At 41.5% G+C, this 19,206-nt stretch overlaps 1 protein-coding gene across 1 annotated transcript in view; it reads right to left on the reverse strand.

Annotated features, from left to right (window-relative positions):
- LOC121858278 overlaps positions 1 to 19,206 on the reverse strand; it is a 127,465-nt gene that overhangs the window by 876 nt on the left and 107,383 nt on the right. Inside the window, exons 9-12 of the mRNA XM_042354588.1 lie at positions 7,629 to 8,106; positions 3,695 to 3,837; positions 2,169 to 2,680; positions 1 to 1,890 (exon numbers count right to left, since the gene is read on the reverse strand). The exon at positions 1 to 1,890 is cut by the window's left edge and continues 876 nt beyond it. Of these exons, the coding sequence (XP_042210522.1) occupies positions 745 to 1,890; positions 2,169 to 2,680; positions 3,695 to 3,837; positions 7,629 to 8,106 (2,279 nt within the window). The 3' untranslated portion in view covers positions 1 to 744. The remainder of the gene's footprint in view (positions 1,891 to 2,168; positions 2,681 to 3,694; positions 3,838 to 7,628; positions 8,107 to 19,206) is intronic.

Below are 19,206 nucleotides of genomic sequence, written 5' to 3' on the forward strand. Positions count from 1 at the left end.
GTGATTTGTACAAAATACAGGAGATATGATACAGTATATAAAAATGAGAGGAACAAAAATTATAACCCTTTATTGTATGGTGAGGTGAGTCTTGAAGCAAAGTGTACTAAACCAAGATTACACAGACAGATCACTGCAGTATGTGTGAATGGAAGTTTAAAGACAAAACTTAACAATTGCTGAGGAAGTGAGATATTTTTTATTAACCCTTCGAGTACAATGTTAACCTCTTGAGTACGATTACTTAACTTATCGTAGCCAGGGGGTAAACTCAACGTGCTCAAGGAGTTCATGAAAACATTGACCATAACAATGATTGGAGAATGGACAGTACATGTGGGTTATCCTACGACAGGCAGACGTTTGGCTTCAGAGTTTGAGAATCCTGCAACAGATAGTGGCTGTGACGAGAGACACCGTGGTGAGTGATGTGACAGTAGCTTCATTCAAGAAGGTACTTCACACTGAGGTCATAAGGAGCTCTTTGGCAGAGGTCAGAGTTATTCTAATCCCCTGAGATCAGAAACATAAAATTACTTAATGGCTGTGGTTATGGAAAAACTTTGTATCCCTTTATCGTGGTTCAATGGTAAGGTTAGTTTTTATGTGTGAGGTCTGACAGAACTCTTTGCTGAGATCATGGACACTCATTATTTTGGTGGCTGAGAACAGCAAGAGCTCAGTCGGTGGGAATGCTGAGAGTCACACTGAGGGAGGTGTGTGCAGGTCTTCAGGAGGCCTGGGTCATACGGAGCTCTCTCGCCGGCATACATCAGGGTGAGGGGGAAGATGGTAGCTTCGTCTTCCTGATGGACTGATTTTACTTTGCCCGCCTCCCTGGGCTAAAAGGGAGGTGGTTGAAGGAAGATTTTGCGCTTGAGGACTGTCAACTAACACTGCATCTTTTCCTCTTGCCTTTTTCAAGGCCTTTGCTTTGCTGTTTCTCGAAGCGGCTTTTGGAAGAGTTACTGGATGGGTTGATGGAGGAGTTGCGTGCCTCTCAGATGAGTCTGACACTTTAACACTGGGGAACACAGGAGTACAATGTCTGCCGCCTTTCACATTTTCCGTCTCTGATGGTCTTCTTGTTACTAACAAAATTTCTCCGTGTTCACCTTCTACGAGAGTAACTGATTTACCCTTTTCTGTTCGATCGTGACCACACTGTTGACCTTGATCATGGGTAAAGAAGTCTTTGGATGTAGGTACGAAATGAACGTCTTTGGTTGATAAGGGTCGCGAGATTTTACTTGTTTTTGAGGGCTGGCAGCGACTGGGTGCCTCATCTCTTGATCTCCGCCCTGAGATGGGATGTAACCTTGGAGACTCTCCTGGTGAGATAGGAAGGCATATGACTTCTCTCTGTGTTGACGGAGACCGAACTCCGCAGCTTGATGCAGGGCGTGAGGATCCACAAGAACCAATCGTCGATCTCAGCTCTGTGATTGCAGACGGAGACCGCACGTCAGAAGGCGAGGCTCTTGCTGACCTCACTTCTCCTGTGGAAGAAGGAATGAGTCGCAATTCCCTACATGAGGCTGGCATCAAGCACAGCTCTTCAGCGGACACCGGTGAAGCCCTGTACTCTTTAGAGACGAAAGGCTTTAGTCGAACTTCCATAGGTGAATTTTTAGATCGTAGCTCTCCTGAGGACGAAGGTTTGGTCCTGAGGTCGAGGTGAGCAGGCGGTACCAGGCGCACTTCCGTGTCGGGGGAGGCCTGTGGCAGAGGCTCACCTCTAGAAAAAGTGACATACGCTCGACCGCTGTCAGGATGTTGTCGAATGACGGCTGCTACCTGGTCCTCGGACATCAGCTCCCGCAGCTCTGATTCTGACTCTGACTCAGAGACTCCCGAGTCGTCGCTTTGTGTATCACTGACGAGAACCTCCTGACGAGGGAAAGAGAGGCTGTAATCAATTCATCTAATTCAATACTAATTATGATCAATCCAATGGCCAACCTCTATTTACATAGGGGTTCACACACACACACACACACACACACACACACACACACACACACACACACACACACACACACAAAGTTAATATCTTTCATTTTTACAGCTATGAAGGAGAATAGAATAATAGTATCAATATTACCTGTACTAAATAGTGGGTCCACACTACCTGGCCATAGATATAGTCAACCATTATAGCATCTCACCTGTCTGTCTCTGCTCTCCTCGGACATTGCGCGGTGACCGTGGTGATGGGGGTCTCTGCTGTACCGTAGGTGTCCGCACGAACACGTACCACCGGCATCTCCCTGCACATACACTTGTCCCTCTACATGTACGTGCGGACTATCATCACTTGTTCTGTGTATGTACGCACAAAACTCTCGTGGCATGTGAGTCTGTGAGTCGTCGTCGTGCTCGGCATGGAGGTGCTCGTGTTCGTATAAGCGTTCCTCGTCGTCATCTTCGTCGGGGTCTTGAGGGATAACGTCGAGGCTGGGCGGTCGTCTCTGTATAGAGGCCACAACATCGGGGTCAAAACCCTCCCCCAATGTGGGCGTCAATGGCACTTCGGGAGCGACGGGTTTCTGCGTGCGTGGTGAACGGGTGCGCACCCTTCTGGCTATGATCACGCCCACCACCAGCAGCACTAGCAGCACTCCCACCAGGCCCAGAGCGGCACCGAGGATGGGCGGGATGTCGACTACACCGACCGCATCTGAGGAAGAGTGACACTAGTTGGTAGGAATAACTGTATTACACTAAGATGAGGATTTTCTTCAAGGCTTTAGGGTGTATTTTATGTTCTTCATTTATAATCATATGCATATGGGTATATTTTGTTTAATTGATCTTCCTGACTCTCTTTTTACCTGTACCCACACACACACGCACACACACACACACACACACACACACACACACACACACACACACACACACACACACATAGTTTTATGAATATAATTATCATTCACTGCTCCATGTATTTTCTAACTAATCGATCCATCATTAAACATTCACCAGGAGTGGCGTACATGAGTGGCATGTCATGGTGGTGACACTAACAATGTATGGATGACTGACACTTAATAAACTTTAGTCGATCCATTTGCAATAACCAAGTGAGCAAGAAGGATATGAAAATAAATAAACTTTTAAATGAGTAATTTCCTACACAGCCGAGCAATAAGGCAATTGTACCAAAAATTAGATCTAGTTAATAGAGCAAGATGTGAGTTAAGAGCTCACAGTGCCAGTGTAACCACAAGCTTATCATATTACTGTTAATAATTTGTATACCATGTCTTGCTAACTACCTCTGTTTACTCCTTAACCACGATATTTAAACCTTTTCATACTCAAAGGGATAAATTAAGGTACACATTATCAAGTGTGTACAGAACGCAGGCCATACCAGGTGACATTGTTAACCAGATAATAGGTAATGCAGGTCGTTAGATATTAAGTGAAAAAGACCAAGTTATGTCAGGAACACTAAGTCATAGTATATATCTGATAAGTCAAGTCAAGGTAAGTCATTTTATACAAAGTAAGCCAGGTCAAAACAAGCTATAGGTAACTAGGTAAAGGTACACAAGGTAAGCCAGGTTAGAATAGGCTACATAACCAAGTAAAAGTGAACTAGGTAGGTCAAATCAAAGTAGCTTAGGTAAACCAAGTTATAGCATACACCATGGCGTCAGGTGAGGTAAGGTCATGTCAAACTCACCAGGGGCGGCGTGGTGCTGGGCGCTGGTAGTGTGTACCTCCATGACCAGGGGCTCTGACTTACCGCGGGCGTTGTGGGCGATCACATTCAACATGACACCCACGCCCGCCTGCAGCTCCGTCACTACCCACTCCGGAAACTCACTGTGGACGGAAAAAAGTATTAAGTAACGAGTATAACAGCTGAGTGAGGAGGACTACTTTCCTACCTGGCCAAAAAATATGACTTAAAGGTTTTATAGTTGTATTTGATAGTTTAATTTAACGCCAAAACTCGTAGCTCATATATGGGGGAGTTTTATATTGATGTTTCCTTCGTGAAATATTGTTTTTTTTCTGTTTTTCCCGAGTGTTGTACAGTCAGGATTGGTACTGTTAGGTAGATGGTGCTGGGGAGGTTACTGGTAGATGGTGTTGGGGAGGTTACTGGTAGATGGTGTTGGGGAGGCTACTGGTAGATGGTGTTGGGGAGGTTACTGGTAGATGGTGCTGGGGAGGTAGATGGTGTTGGGGAGGTTACTGGTAGATGGTGTGGGGAGGCTACTAGTAGATGGTGTTGGGGAGGTTACTGGTAGATGGTGTTGGGGAGGCTACTGGGAGGTTACTAGATGGTGTTGGGAGGTTACTGGTAGATGGTGTTGGGAGGTTACTGGTAGATGGTGCTGGGGAGGTTGCTGGTAGATGGTGTGGTGGGAGGGCTGGTAGATGGTGTTGGGAGGTTACTGGTAGATGGTGTTGCTGGTAGATGGTGTTGGGGGTTACTGGTAGATGGTGTTGGGGAGGTTACTGGTAGATGGTGTTGGGGAGGTTACTGGTAGATGTGTTGGGGAGGTTACTGGTAGATGGTGGGGAGGTTACTGGTAGATGGTGTTGGGAGGTTACTGGTAGATGGTGTTGGGAGGTTACTGGTAGATGGTGTTGGGGAGGTTACTGGTAGATGGTGCTTGGGGAGGTTACTGGTAGATGGTGTTGGGAGGTTACTGGTAGATGGTGTTGGGGGGTTACTGGTAGATGGTGCTGGGGAGTTACTGGTAGATGGTGCTGGGGTTCACTGGTAGATGGTGCACAGATGGTGTTGAAGTTACTGGTAGATGGTGCTGGTGAAGGGACTGGTAGACTGGGGAAGTTACTGGTAGATGCAGAAGTCACTGGTAGATGGTGCTAGGGAAGTTACTGGAGATGGTGCTAGACTGTGGCAGATGGGTGTTGGGGAAGTTATGGTGCTGAAGTTACTGGTATGGTTGGGGGAAGTTACTGGTAGATGGTGCTGGGGAAGTTACTGGTAGATGGTGCTGGGAATTACTGGAAGTGGTAGTTGTTACTGGTAGATGGTGCTGAAATTACTGGTAGATGGTGCTGGGGGAAGTTACTGGTAGATGGTGCTGTAGATGGTGCTGGGGATGTTACTGGTAGATGGTGCTGGGAGGTTGCTGGTAGATGGTGTTGGGGGAAGTTACTGGTAGATGGTGCTGGGGAGGTAGATGGTACTGGGGAGGTTACTGGTAGATGGTGCTGGTGCTGGGGAAGTTACTGGTAGATGGTGATGGGGAAGTTACTGGTAGATGGTGTTGGGGAAGTTATTGGTAGATGGTGCTGGGGGAAGTTACTGGTAGATTGTGCTGGGGGAAGTTACTGATAGATGGTGCTGGGGAGGTTACTGGAGATGGTGCTGGGGAGGTTACTGGTAGATGGTGCTGGGGAGGTTACTGGTAGATGGTGCTAGGGAGGTTACTGGTAGATGGTGCTGAGTTACTGGTAGATGGTGCTGGGGAAGTTACTGGTAGATGGTGCTGGGGAAGTTACTGGTGGATGGTGCTGGGGAAAGTTACTGGTAGATGGTGCTGGGGGAGGTTACTGGTAGATGGTGCTGGGGAATTTACTGGTGGGTGGTACTGGGGAAGTTACTGGTAGATAGTGATGGAAGTTGACTGGTAGATGGTGCTGGGGAGGTTACTGGTAGATGGTGTTGGAGATGTTACTGGTAGATGATGCTAGGGAAGTTACTGGTGGATAGTGATGAAGTTACTGGTAGATGCTGCTGAGGGAGGTTACTGGTAGGTGATGCTGGGGGAAGTTACTGGTAGATGGTGCTAGGGAAGTTACTGGTAGATAGTGATGGGGAAGTTACTGGTAGATGGTGCTGGGGGAGGTTACTGGTAGATGGTGCTGGGAGGTTACTGGTAGATGGTGCAAGGAAGTTACTGGTGGTGATGGTGCTGGGGAAGTTACTGGTAGATGGTGCTGGGGAAGAGAAGTTGCTGGTGGATGGTGCTGGGGAAGTTACTGGTAGTTGGTGCTGGGGAGGTTACTGGTAGATGGTGCTGGGGAGGTTACTGGTAGATGGTGCGAGTGGTAGATGGTGCTGGGATAAGTTACTGGTAGATAGTGTTGAAGTTACTGGTAGATATTGCTGGAAGTTACTGGTAGATGGTGCAGGCTACTGGTAGTTGGTGCTGCCTGGTAGATAGTGTTGAGAAGTTACTGGTAGATATTGCTGGGGGAGATTACTGGGGGAGTATTGCTAGATGGTGCTGGGGAAGTTACTGGTAGATGGTGCTGGGGGTTATTGCTGGTGCTAGATGGTGCTGGGGAAGTTACTGGTAGATGGTGCTGGGGAAGTTAGTGGTAGATGGTGCTGGGGAAGTTACTGGTAGATGGTGTTGCGAGGAAGTTACTGGTAGATGGTGTTGAGAAGTTACTGGTAGTTGGTGTTGAGAAGTTACTGGTAGATGGTGCTGGGGGAAGTTACTGGTAGATGGTGTTGCCTGAAGTTACTGGTAGATGGTGTTGAGACGTTACTGGTAGATGGTGTTGAGAAGTTACTGGTAAATGGTGTTGAGAAGTTACTGGTAGATGGTGTTGGGGGAAGTTACTGGTAGATGATGTTGAAAAGTTACTGGTAGATGGTGTTGAGAAGTTACTGGTAGATGGCGCTAAGGAGTTTAATGTTTGGTATTATCCAACCTGTAAAGTATAGAGTCACTGTTTCGGCCGTCAGTCAAGACCGAGTACCTTCACCTCTCTCAATATAACCACTGACTACGCCTGGTATAGTCTTTACCACCGAACACGACTCAACATTATAAACCTCGCTTTTCAGGTGTAAATTAATTGGCTTCTGTATTTTTTTCATTCGCCATTATAAAATACACCCTCCTCCCTCCTCATTATTTGCACTGTAGCTCTAATTGTGACTCTAATTGACTCTAACTAGCAAGGTGGTAATGCATATCGTGTCGTTAATTATTCTCAGAGTTACCGACGAGGGCGACAAACCTCTGATGTTCTGTCTTTAATTTAATTTTGGGGTGAATATCTGTTTATGGGAATTTTTGTTGGAATACTAAAGAAATAAAGGAACTTTTACAATCAGAGCGTTATTACAACATCGGGTTTGAGGGGATTTTATTTATACAACATTTATTATTGAAATGTTCTTTTAGTTTCAGGATCCAGTGTGGGAAATGCGATGTAAATGTTTTATTTTTATATAAAACTTGCAAATATTTTATGAGAGGCATAACGGTACAACCAAATGTAACTTATCCTACTTGATCTACTTTAGTTAAATTTAGGTTGATTTTGATTGGTTCGTTTTCAAAGAAGCACAAGTCTCTACAGAGTCAATGACGGAAACCATTTTAAGGATCGGAAAAATTATAAAAAAGTACCAATATATCCTTTCTTATTTCAGCTAATGAGGGATACAGCAGCCACAACACAAGCAGGACACACGCAGGCAATGTGGTCGGGAAGGTTGTCGACCACCTCCACAGCTAGGTGAACTAGGGTCGAACCAGCTTTCTTTAGGATAGGAAACAAGAAGCGCATCCCAAAAGCACTTATAAATATGTATAAGCCTCTGTATATTTAGAGCATTTCTGTTATGATGCTCCTGTTATAGTACTCCTGTTATGAAGCTGTTGTTCTCTCACCTGGTCATGTTGTAGACGAGTTGACCCTCCTGCCACGTTTCCATCTGGAAATGTTGAGGGAGGCCTCCATCGAAACCTTCCACACAGGTGATGGATAGGGAAGCGGTGTGGGGGTGGGAGTGGGTGGAGGGCTTGCCTGGAGTAGCAGAACAGTTGGTGGGCGTGTCGGGCGGGCCTGCGGGCACCAGGTTCACCACACATGAGGTGGTTTGGCGCCCCACAGCGTTGGATGCGAGACACAGGAGTCTGCCATAGTCGTCAGGCGTGTGGGGCGTGAGAAGGACGCTGGACGTGAGGCCGTCACTCGTTATGTTGGCTTGTGGCACCGCTTGGTCGCTGCCGTCAGCCCGCTTCCTGATCCACGTCCAGGTGAGATCATCGTCAGGCTCTGCCTCCACCGTGCACTTGACGGCCGCCATAGTACCCCGGGCGGCTCCCTGGGTTCTCTCCCGTTTATCTCCGGCACACATGGGCGAATCTGGGGGGAGCACGGGGTGTCAAGGCTAGCTAGTAAGGGGTAATGTCATTAACAGTATGATATGTAAAATAAATGAGGATTTCCAGGCGGTGCTGGGAGACCAAACATAATATATTATGATCAATATCATGAAAGAGAAACAGCATTCATGCAGTAAACTCCAATAGCTACCTTGTTTAAATTTGCAGCAACAAACATGTAAATAAAAAATAAGCTTTATTGTTCTTAGTATTTCTACTATGATATTGGAAAAAAAATATTTATCTTATATTATGTGTGTTGTGACACGTCATAAACAGAAATAAAAACTTCTATTTCCAAACGACCGGTAAGTCAAGACATTAAGCGATAAGAGTAATAGCTTCCCGCTTTCTTTTCTAGTCACACGCAAAACAATTATCCTCTTCATGAAACAAGAAAGACTTCACAACACAGCTATAAAGACCGCTAACACATCTCCTGAACACCGAGGCCACAACTTGAACTAAATGATGTATGTGTTGAAACAATACAGTTCTACTAATGAGCCAACTAGACCTCCTCTTCATATTATTTCATCAAAATTACAGTAGGAAACCGCACAAAACACAGCAACACCCCCTTACCCCAACTAACATCAACACTAAGTATCCTAAGATGACTCAACTCCAACATTTTTCTGTACATCATCATCTCTCTCTCTCTCTCTCTCTCTCTCTCTCTCTCTCTCTCTCCGGATCGTGGGTGGTGGGGTGTCCTCAGCGGGTCACCTGGGTACTCCTGGTGCGCGGCACTCACACCCACTGGTAGACAAATAGTCACAGGTGGGGACCTAATGCCTGGCAGCAGGAGGTCTGGCGCCACTAAGACGAGAAAGGCCACCTACACCACACATCACTGAGGAGTCCTTGGTATATTGGTGAACTAATACCGTGTTATTGATCCAGGCCCCCACACACTGAGCCCTCTCACCTTATCTGAAGTTTATGCTGATCCTAGAAGTGATACGTTCGCATTCGTTTTAAATTTCTCTGAATTATTCTTGGGCGAGGTGGTCAAGTGTGATGTACTTACTCTTACCTGGATGACATACTAAACTGTTATTTGTTGAGTATTATTTTGATCTTGTGGTGATGATAATTTATATTTACTCAATTTGATCAGACAGCTGACAAAGTTATGAGATGCTTATTTCCAGTAGCAACTGGTGTTCCCAGGCGGCCACCATCCAAGCACTAACTGGACCCAACGATGTTGAAATTCGCTGATTGAACAAGAAGCAGTGTTTCCAACGTGATACTACTGTAGCTTGTCGCAGTACTGTATTTTCAGTTATAATGCATTTTATTTTATTTTAGTCTTCTAAGCCTTTATTTTAATTCGGCAACATATGACCCAAGCGTTTGCGTCGGCAGGGATGTAATTACCACAATCAGTCAACCAATCAACCAATCAATAAATAAATAAATAAATAAATAAATAAATAATTAAATAAATAAATCCATCAATCAAAGCAGTTTGTTTTCTTTTCACTGTGTAGTTATTTGAAGAATAACTGATATTGCTCGGAATGAGAGTGGATGGATATTAGAAGTACTTACAAGGCTATTAGGCGCACATAATACTGATACTCTCGCAAATATCATATTTAGTATTGTCTATAATATAGACGCTATATTATGCCACATTGGATCTGACTCAGTATATTAAAACATTATTAATCATCTCTTACTGCGGTATTATATTAAATTGCTATTAATAATACAGTTATTTCAATTATTTTCACAATATTCCACAAGTTCGATAATTTCAGGAAATGAAACGCCCCTAAACCTTCCCCAACTTATTGTTGCCACAACCCTCCCCAACACACCCCATTTCTCTCGCCAGTTCGTCTTGGCAACTTACTCAGCATTTTCAGAAATAAAACAAAACCTTAATACTGCATTCATAAATCAATTTCATCTGCTTTTTATTCTTTGTATGTCAATAAATAACTTTTCATATTGGAGCGGAGTCGATGGCATTATTTAGGGAACCAATGTCAACAGTATACTTGATTGAAATTTATTTTTGTGTCAAGTGTGTGGGGGCTCACCCTTGTACTTTTATACGCCTTTGTATGTACTGATCGTTGTACTTTACTGTGCAGTATACTGTAGCTGTACTTGTCAGCACAACCAATGTATAACATTCAGAATATAAACTGAGTCACTGCATACGCTGTGCTCGTTGTGGGTCCACCACTGCACTTTCTCTACAGCCTTGTGGTGACTGATCTTTGTATCTTACAGTACAGTCATCTCTAAGAGTTCGTGTCCTCGTCCTCGACAATCAGAATGAACCGCTGGAGCGAACCCTGCGAGTCTTCTAGTTCAGTTTTGATTTTCAACCCACGAGTTAAACAACACGGCGCCTAGTATAGTTGCAGGGAGTGTTCCAAAAGGTGGAGTCAATCATGCATGGTGACTTTATACACAAATCACTAATGTTAGAGCAAAATTAAACTGTAATATAAACATAATTATGAGAACAGTACTGTAGAAAATAATATTTGGTTATAATACTCCCTTATCGTGAATGTATAGAGAAACGTTACCATGCTACTATCCACATTATGTAGGGCAGTGGTTTGCAGCCCAGTTAGTGGCCCACATAATTGACCCTCCACCATTTCAGTGGACCACATAAGTGACCCTCCACCATTTCAGTGGACCACATAAGTGACCCTCCATCATCTCAGTGGACCACATAAGTGACCCTCCATCATCTCAGTGGACCACATAAGCGACCCTCCATTATCTCAGTGGACCACATAAGTGACCCTTCATCATCTCATTAGGCCACTTAAGTGACCCTCCACCATCTCAGTGAACCACATGGGTTCTAGATCAACGAATCAGGTATTTGGTAAATTCAAAGTGAAAGATACAATGGAAGTCTACTCACAGTGAGACAGGTTCATTCAGGAAAATGAAGCTCCGACACCTGCTTTGAGATGTTTTATGAATCAGTGTCATGAAGTCTTATATAAAGTGCCACAGTGAGAAGTGTTATAATATCAAAAGGTAAGCGGTCGTCATCATGGGTTGGATTGGTGAGGTTAATGTGTTATTTATGAGGATGTACAGTGAGGATGTAGTTGTTGTGAGCCGAAGTCAGACACAACCAACTGCTAAAAGTATATAATATTACCTTTTTCCCCTTCACTAAAAACTCTTATCAATCACTCCTTGAAAAAAAAATCGCACATAACATTTCACTTGGCCTTACTCGACGGAATACATGACATATTGTTATAGTTAAATGGGAAATAAGCAAATTTGTTGCCAGTGTGTTTACAATATGGCACATCAGTCCGCTCGCTTTCAGTGAAAACATAAGAGAGGATGGGGAAATTATTCGGAAAACGTCCACCACGATCTCTACAGTATATTGATTTGTATAAATGGAGACAAAGAGAGAGAGAGAGAAAGAAAAAAAAACATTGTTATTATTTCGGTCATGTAGCGAATTTTAGGATTTTAAGTTTTGGACTCAGTAGTTTAGACAATTTTAAGACACTTTTCTTCTATAGCGTTTCTGTCGTAAATTATATTTTTCGAGTATTTTAGTCGATAAAACCACCAACTTGTTTAAAGAGGGCAGGGCTTTGAAGTCGAGGGAAAATGTGGGGTAAAATGCTAAAAAATACTAAACAAGCTTTTGAAAACCTTACCTAACCTTTCCTAACTTGTAAAAATGTTAAGAATCACATATAAGTTTATGGATCCCATCTCATCTAAACACCGAAAGCAGCAGCAGCACATACTAAAAACAGAAAACAACACCATCACCTACTAAACACCGAATACATGAATAAGGTTTGGTCAGGTTTACAAAAGTTTGTTTTGTGTTTTTATTAAAGTATTTTACCGAAACGATAATTGAAAACAAAGAATAAAATAAGGTACTTATTGATGACTGACCCGCCACCGACTTTTCATAGAAAACGATTTTAAAAACGCAGCAATTTCACCTTCTCTTTTTTATAGTGGACACTGTTGTAGTTTCGGCAAATGTGTTAAAAATTCGTTATTTCTAAATTAAACCTAACCTAACCTTAGTTGATCTGAAAATCAAACATCAAAAGCATTGTTAGTAGACCTCACCAACCTAACCAAAGAAACCTTATCTAATTTCCTAGCAGTGGGGCTCTGCCCCCCCAGCATATTAAACAGAAAGAACTTACTATGAGATGATGTAATTTTACGTTTTTTGTGGACGTGAGAGCAGCTACTCAGACCGTGTGGCTAATAACCGTACACTGGTGTCGATCGGAGCACGTCAATACAATTGGCTTCACCATCTCATTACCACCAAGTAGAAAATTTAGTGCGCACCAAGAGGCCTAATTAGCTACCGAACTAATAATTTTCCATATTTATATATATATGTATATATATATATATATATATATATATATATATATATATATATATATATATATATATATATATATATATATATATATATATATATATATATATATATATATATATATATATATCAGAACTCGCTGATGAAAATATAGTAAGAATATAAACATCCAAACAAATAATGAGTAGGCGGGTTAGTCATAAATATTAACCAAAGTAAAATTACTTTACTCAATAGCTCTATTGTCGTAAAGGTATTTTTTCGATTTTTTTGTAATTTTCGATTTCATTAAAACTGCAATTGTGATCACACAAAGTGGGCATGGCTTTGAGGTAGAGGGATATTGTGTGGGTAAAAACTTGCAAAACGGATAAAATCAGACCTAACGAAACCTATCATAATTATCACAGAAAATATTAAAACGTAACATTTAAGAACACGTCTCTGGGTTAAGGATCTGAGTTAGAAAACTTCTCAACAGAGGTAAATTTTTATTTAGTTTATTAAGAATATCCCAAAAATGGTGGAGGAAATAAACTCTTACCAAAACAAACAAAAACATCAAGAACCAAACCTAACGACTCTCAGATAATAGTGTACATCTCTAACCTAACCTAACCTAACCAGATAACCAGATGGATTCTCTTAACTTCCTATCCAGGGAGATCTGCCCCACTGGGGGGACCCCCCCCTTTCTGTGTGTGAACCTAGCCTAACCCCGCAAGACAAAAGAAAAACAAAGGAGCCTAGATAACCAGACCTGAAAACGAAAAACTCGAATATACTGCAAAAATTACCGCCGAAATGCTATAAAGTTGTTGGGAAAAGTTATCAGTGAAACTGCTGCAACCACGTATAGGTACACAAGGTGTAGAGGACAGTGTCCTACTCTATCGCAGCTTAAAATATTTTCACCCTTCGGCACTTTTAATTTGAATATTAAGATACACTTTTGAATATAAATAGTAATCGAGAATAGTATTTGCACCAATTCAATGGAATACCCTGGTAAAAGAAAATAACAAAGTTCTATGAGTTTAAGCAATGTCTCATAGCCCCATACAATATTATTTAAACTGTGTTACTAACCTTATGAGCGTGCAACAGTTGTTGTTAAGCACAACCTGAAAAATCTATGTATATCATAGTACGTTATACACTACCTACAAATTTGCACTGGAACAATATCAAGCCAGGATTAGGTAATAGGTAGCCTTCAACATACCTACACAATATGACAAAAGGATACTTTAATTTTGGGGTAATGTGAGCATCCTGAATTGCTGGGCTGGTGCTAATTTACTCCATCATGGCTTCAGAGGTCTTATTTGGAGGTTATTCTATTTTGTTATGTAAAGAACATTTACAGATATATTCTACATAACTATATTTAGATTAGCTTTTACTTTTCACGACAAAAGTATTTTTATTTTTCATGCTCTATCTTATAAGTAATATCTATTCCTGTTAGCCAGAACTCTCAAATACCCAGAATTGAAATTGGCTTGGAATTTTTCCAGGAAAACTCTCTCCATTCCAGGTCTGTGAACGAATATCCCAAGTTTGAAAATCAGGCGAATTTTCTGGGAAAATTCCGAAAAACTCTAGATTTTTTTCTGGGTCCAGGAGCAAATTAAGTGGTTGAAAATAAAGAGCATTTTCTGAAAACTTCTGAAAAAATTCCAAAACATATCCGATTATTATTTTTGTCTGGTTCTAGGAGCAAATTCTGAGGATGATATAATGCATAATTCTGAAAAGTTCTGGAAACTCTTAATCTTTTTCCGGGTCTGGGAGAAATTATGAATATGAAATAATGCCTAATTCTGTCAAATTCCGGGAATGTGGGATTTTTTCAGGTTTGAGAGAGTCATTTCATTACCCAGAAATCTCTGATTAATGGAAGAACTACGCACCCATAATTACAGCTAATGCGGATATCTCTTAGATACATGTTAACACAGAGTTTCATGGTTGACCTTTCCTGAATCTTAATAAGAAATAAGAACACTTTACACTATAGGGTTTTTGTCAGAAATTTACATTTTCATTTCTTCATTTTTACTTTTCGACTTCACTTAAAAATGCAGGGCAGGGCAGGGCAGGGCTCTGAAGTGGAGGAAAATTGTGGGGTAAAAACGTGCAAAAAAACTGGTTAAACCAAATCTAACGAAACATAACCTAACACATGTCTGGGTTAAGGTGCCTAGTTAGGAAACTTTTCAATAAAAGTAAAGTTCTTTAGTTAATCCCAAAAATGGTGGAGATTTTTTTTTAAACAAAATGTGCATCAAGAACCTGACCTAACAACTCTCAAATACCTATATATGTACATTTCAATATAGTTCCATGGTTATCCTTATCCAAATCTTAAGGAGAGGCCTGTAAATTTTCCCTTACAATTGGTATTTTCTTAAATGCATTATCTTATTTAGGAATGGCATATCAACTAAGTGTTTGAATCATTCTAAATTTTGTGAAACTGTAATCACTCACTGTAATATAAAAACAATTGCATATAAGCGGTTTAACACATGTGAATAGTATGGAAGAGTACCTTGCATATTTTTAGCTAGCAACGAACCAATGAAACCTAACGTAACTAAATAGCTTTACCATAAATTTTATTTAGATGGGTCAGGTCAAGTTTGGTTCGAAACCCTTGTCATCCTTAATGATTTAATCAGATATGACAAACATGTCTTCTTTTCCATGTAAATATCCCCTATGTCATTTGTCGCTATATGCATCAGTTCATGTTTTACTACTGTCAATTCAGATTACAATATGTAATCCATTGGCCTTTGTATTCCACCACCAACAGAAAAACTGTCCATTCACCCGAAAGAATGCTGTATATTAGTGAACTGGTGAAGATGTCTAAGTCTGTTTACAACCGGGTCGGACACTAAGAAAATTAAATACTTCTAACAAAAGAAAATGAACTAGTTAAATCTATTCTAACTTAACCTAGCTTAACCTAACTTAACCTAGCTTAACCTAACTTAACCTAGCTTAACCTAACTTAACCTAACTTAACCTGACTATACTGAATCAACTTTACGGCCTTGGATAAAGTTGAAGGAGGATCCAGCTTATTAATAGGATTTTCGTATCAAGGTTAGTTTATGTTCTTGAATCATGTATTCAGTATTTGGGAATCGTCCAAGTGGGATGTAACACCCTCTTTTAAAGTCCGTTTCTTTCAGAGAGAAAGTGGGAAAGCTACCAGACATGGGAGACAGAGTTATGCAAGTAATAAGATGTTGTGCGTATTGCTACTTTCATCCTGTTAATCCCTCACCCCTAGCACCCTCTACTCAATCTCCACTACCTTCCCCTCTCCTGCCCTGGATGAAAAGAGGGGATCAGGTCGACGGAACGTGAAGGTATAAATAGATTATCGATGATAAAATCTGCCTTGAACCATGGACGTTTAGCCCTCCACACGTGCAACATCTGTGGACGACCCTGCCGGTCCCATATCGGCCTCTCTAGTCACCTCAGAGCTCACTAACGAAGGTGGTATCCTAAATAACTCATACCATTGTATTATATTTGGGTGATCGTCATTCTCGATTCCGAGTGACAGCAAAGTAGTAGTAGTATATTTTAATCGCGGATGCTTATGTGAAAATTTTGCGGATGGTCCACAGATGTGGATGTAACATCCATCACTATTTGGCATCACATGTTATAAGAGAAAATACCATTAAAGTAATGCTCTTAATTAAACAAATAAGAATCACAGCACTCGAACCATTTCACTGTAGGTTTGCTCGTGAGTTACTCTGTAGGGGTCTTTCTATTATGACTTCTTGTACTTCACTGTGTTACTGCTTATTTAATTTTGGTTAAAATATCATTAAAGTTATATATAATTACAATAACGAAAACAAAATTGTGGCCTTATTCATGATTTTTTTTTAAGGCCCAAGATATGAAGAGTGACACGAAGGCTTCCTCTACCACCAGGGCAAGGTGAGGGCTATTTCTGCAACTCTTTTTATGACATGATGTACAATTATCTTCATTAATTTTTGGTGTCTATTAAAAACATTGCTTGTATCATGGTTGTTCCTGTTAGTTGATGAGTATAATTGTTGATTAAGGTTAATAAGAGGGTTGCCACCATATTTATTTGGGGGGCAGAATCGTTTTGGACACATTTGTTGTAATGTATAGATCCAGTGATTTTCTAGATAGTGATATACCTATAACATTGGGTCTAGGACAACTGGCCGCCGCCAACCTAACCTAACCTAACCTAACCTAACCTAACCTAACCTAACCTAACCTAACCTAACCTTTGAGAGCGCAAAAATAGGCGTTTGCAGTTTACCCCCAGTCCGCGGCGGCCAGTCGGCCGCGGCGAGTTTCCCGCGGCCAGTTGGGCTGCGGCCAGATGGCGGCGGCCAGTTGTCCCATTCCCTATAACATTAACTCAATCTACTTCGAGATCTTTTACATCATTATTACGTGATCTTATCAGTAATTTTCCATTCCAGCATGATGCATCTCCTTAGAACTGGCATGTTATTTAGTGTTTCTTGTGATTACCAAAGTTAGAGTCTAGAGCAGTGGTTCTTAAACTGGGGGCGCCAGAAGATTCCACGGGGGTCTCGAGCGATCAGAGAGAAAAGTCTGGTCAGGACTGACGCCAGTAGCCAGTTTGTTGCCAAACAAGGTGGTTAAGAATATTAGTAGTGCAATTATTTTAACTACTGGTAAGTAATTTGTGCATTGCAGCTCTGAGAAGTCTTCAACGCTTTTAATGTGTTTAGCGTAGTTCTGGACTTTGAAGCAAACATTTAGTGTTTCGTGTGTTCATTGAATTTATTAGTTCCAATCTAGCTTACAGTACTTATTTACATAACCTTGTTCACTATTTTTAGATTTCGATGTGAGGCAGGTGAAAGTTAATAGCGAGTAAATATGTAGAGTATCACAAATCTAAGCTGGTGTGTGACACGTGAATGAGCAGCAAAAGTTCTTCAAATCATGGCATGAATAACCATATCCGTGTGTACAGTAACTTTAGTTCACTTCATATAAAGTCGTTTGATTAGACTGGGGCCTTGGGTTCATTGTTACCAATAACAGTTGAACTTATTAGCTATTTGGGTGGTTTATTTGCGGGGCTTGTAATATCCCCTGACAATGTCAGGGGATATTACAATGTAAATATGTAATTTCTGTAATTATAAAAATACCATTTGATCATATCTTTGTATTTAATTTTGGTCCATGATAGTTTTTTGTATACTCCTCTACTATTATCAAGGGCTTTGAATATATTTACAATGACATAATCACAGATAGAGTACCATGTACTGTATGTTTTACTGTTTTTTACAGAACGCCGGAAGAAAATGGCTAACCAAGGGAAAAGACTAGGAAATACATTGATGAGTACCTCAAATACGGCTTCACATCTCTAAGCAAGGGAGATTTTGATGTGCCCCAGTGTGTTATATGCCTTAAAACCCTGAGCAATGATGCCATGCGCCCAACAAAAATGAAACGTCACCTCACTTAGTTGACAAGTCAGAAACCTATTTTGCAACCAAAAGAGACAGCCTTAAGAGACAATGACTGGACGGCGCAGGAACATTTCGACAGCAGTCAGCAAAGTTGTGGAAACATCGTATGAATTATCTCTGATGATAGCTGAAGCAAAAAAGCCACATAGCATTGGCGAAACCCTTGTGAAACCATGCATTCTAAGTGCTGCAAAACGGCTACTTCCGGAGGAGAGCTATCAGAAATTTTCGAAGATTTCACTATCTGATTCCACAGTAAAGCTTCGGATTGATGAAAAGGATGAGGACATAAAACTCAAATGGTGGAGAAAGTAAAATCTTCTCCAATCTTTGTAATTCAATGTGACGAAACCACAGACGTATCTGAGTACTCTCAGTTGCTAGTTTACACACGATTCATATGGAAAGAATCCGTAGAAGAGGATATGTTGTTTTGTTGCCCTTTGAAGACCAGTTCGATGTCTTCAAAGCTGTGTCTAACTTTTTCCAAGAACATGACATATCCTGAGAAAAATTGATTGGCGTGTGCACAGATGGAGCTCCAGCCATGTTGGGATCACGCTCATGCTTCGCTACCAAGGTGAAAGAGAAGAATCCATTGGTAATATCTACACACTGCTTCATACATTGCCAGGCTTTGGCAGCAAAGACCCTACCCTCGCAACTCCAGGAACATCTTAACATCATGATCAAGATCGTGATTCATATAAAGCACAATGCCCTCAACACACGACTGTTTGCGCAGTTGTGTCATGATTTAGGAACAGAGCATGAGACATTGCTTTTTCACGCTATCGTGCGCTGGCTGTCAAAGGGCAACATGTTGGGGCGTTTGTATGAGCTTCGAGAAGATGTAAAGATGTTTCTGGAAACTGAGAAAAATGACTACCTCGCCACCTTTAATTCAGAGGTCGTTAACTTGTCCTTGGCTTACCTTGCGGATATTTTTGAAGCCAAAAAATGTCTTGAATTTGAAGCTACAAGGAAGAGACACAACTATGATTGCCCACTGTGATGCAATTGAAACATTCATTGGCAAGCTGCAGCTGTGGTTGCGTTGCATCCTGAAGAGGAACACAGAATCCTTTCCTCGCCTGAATGAGGTCGTGAATGAGAAGAACTTCTTCAGTGACAGCCTTAAAACCGAGATCGAGGATCA

This window comes from Homarus americanus, unplaced genomic scaffold (genome assembly GCF_018991925.1).
Source record: "Homarus americanus isolate GMGI-L3 unplaced genomic scaffold, GMGI_Hamer_2.0 scaffold57980, whole genome shotgun sequence".
Taxonomy (NCBI): domain Eukaryota; kingdom Metazoa; phylum Arthropoda; class Malacostraca; order Decapoda; family Nephropidae; genus Homarus; species Homarus americanus.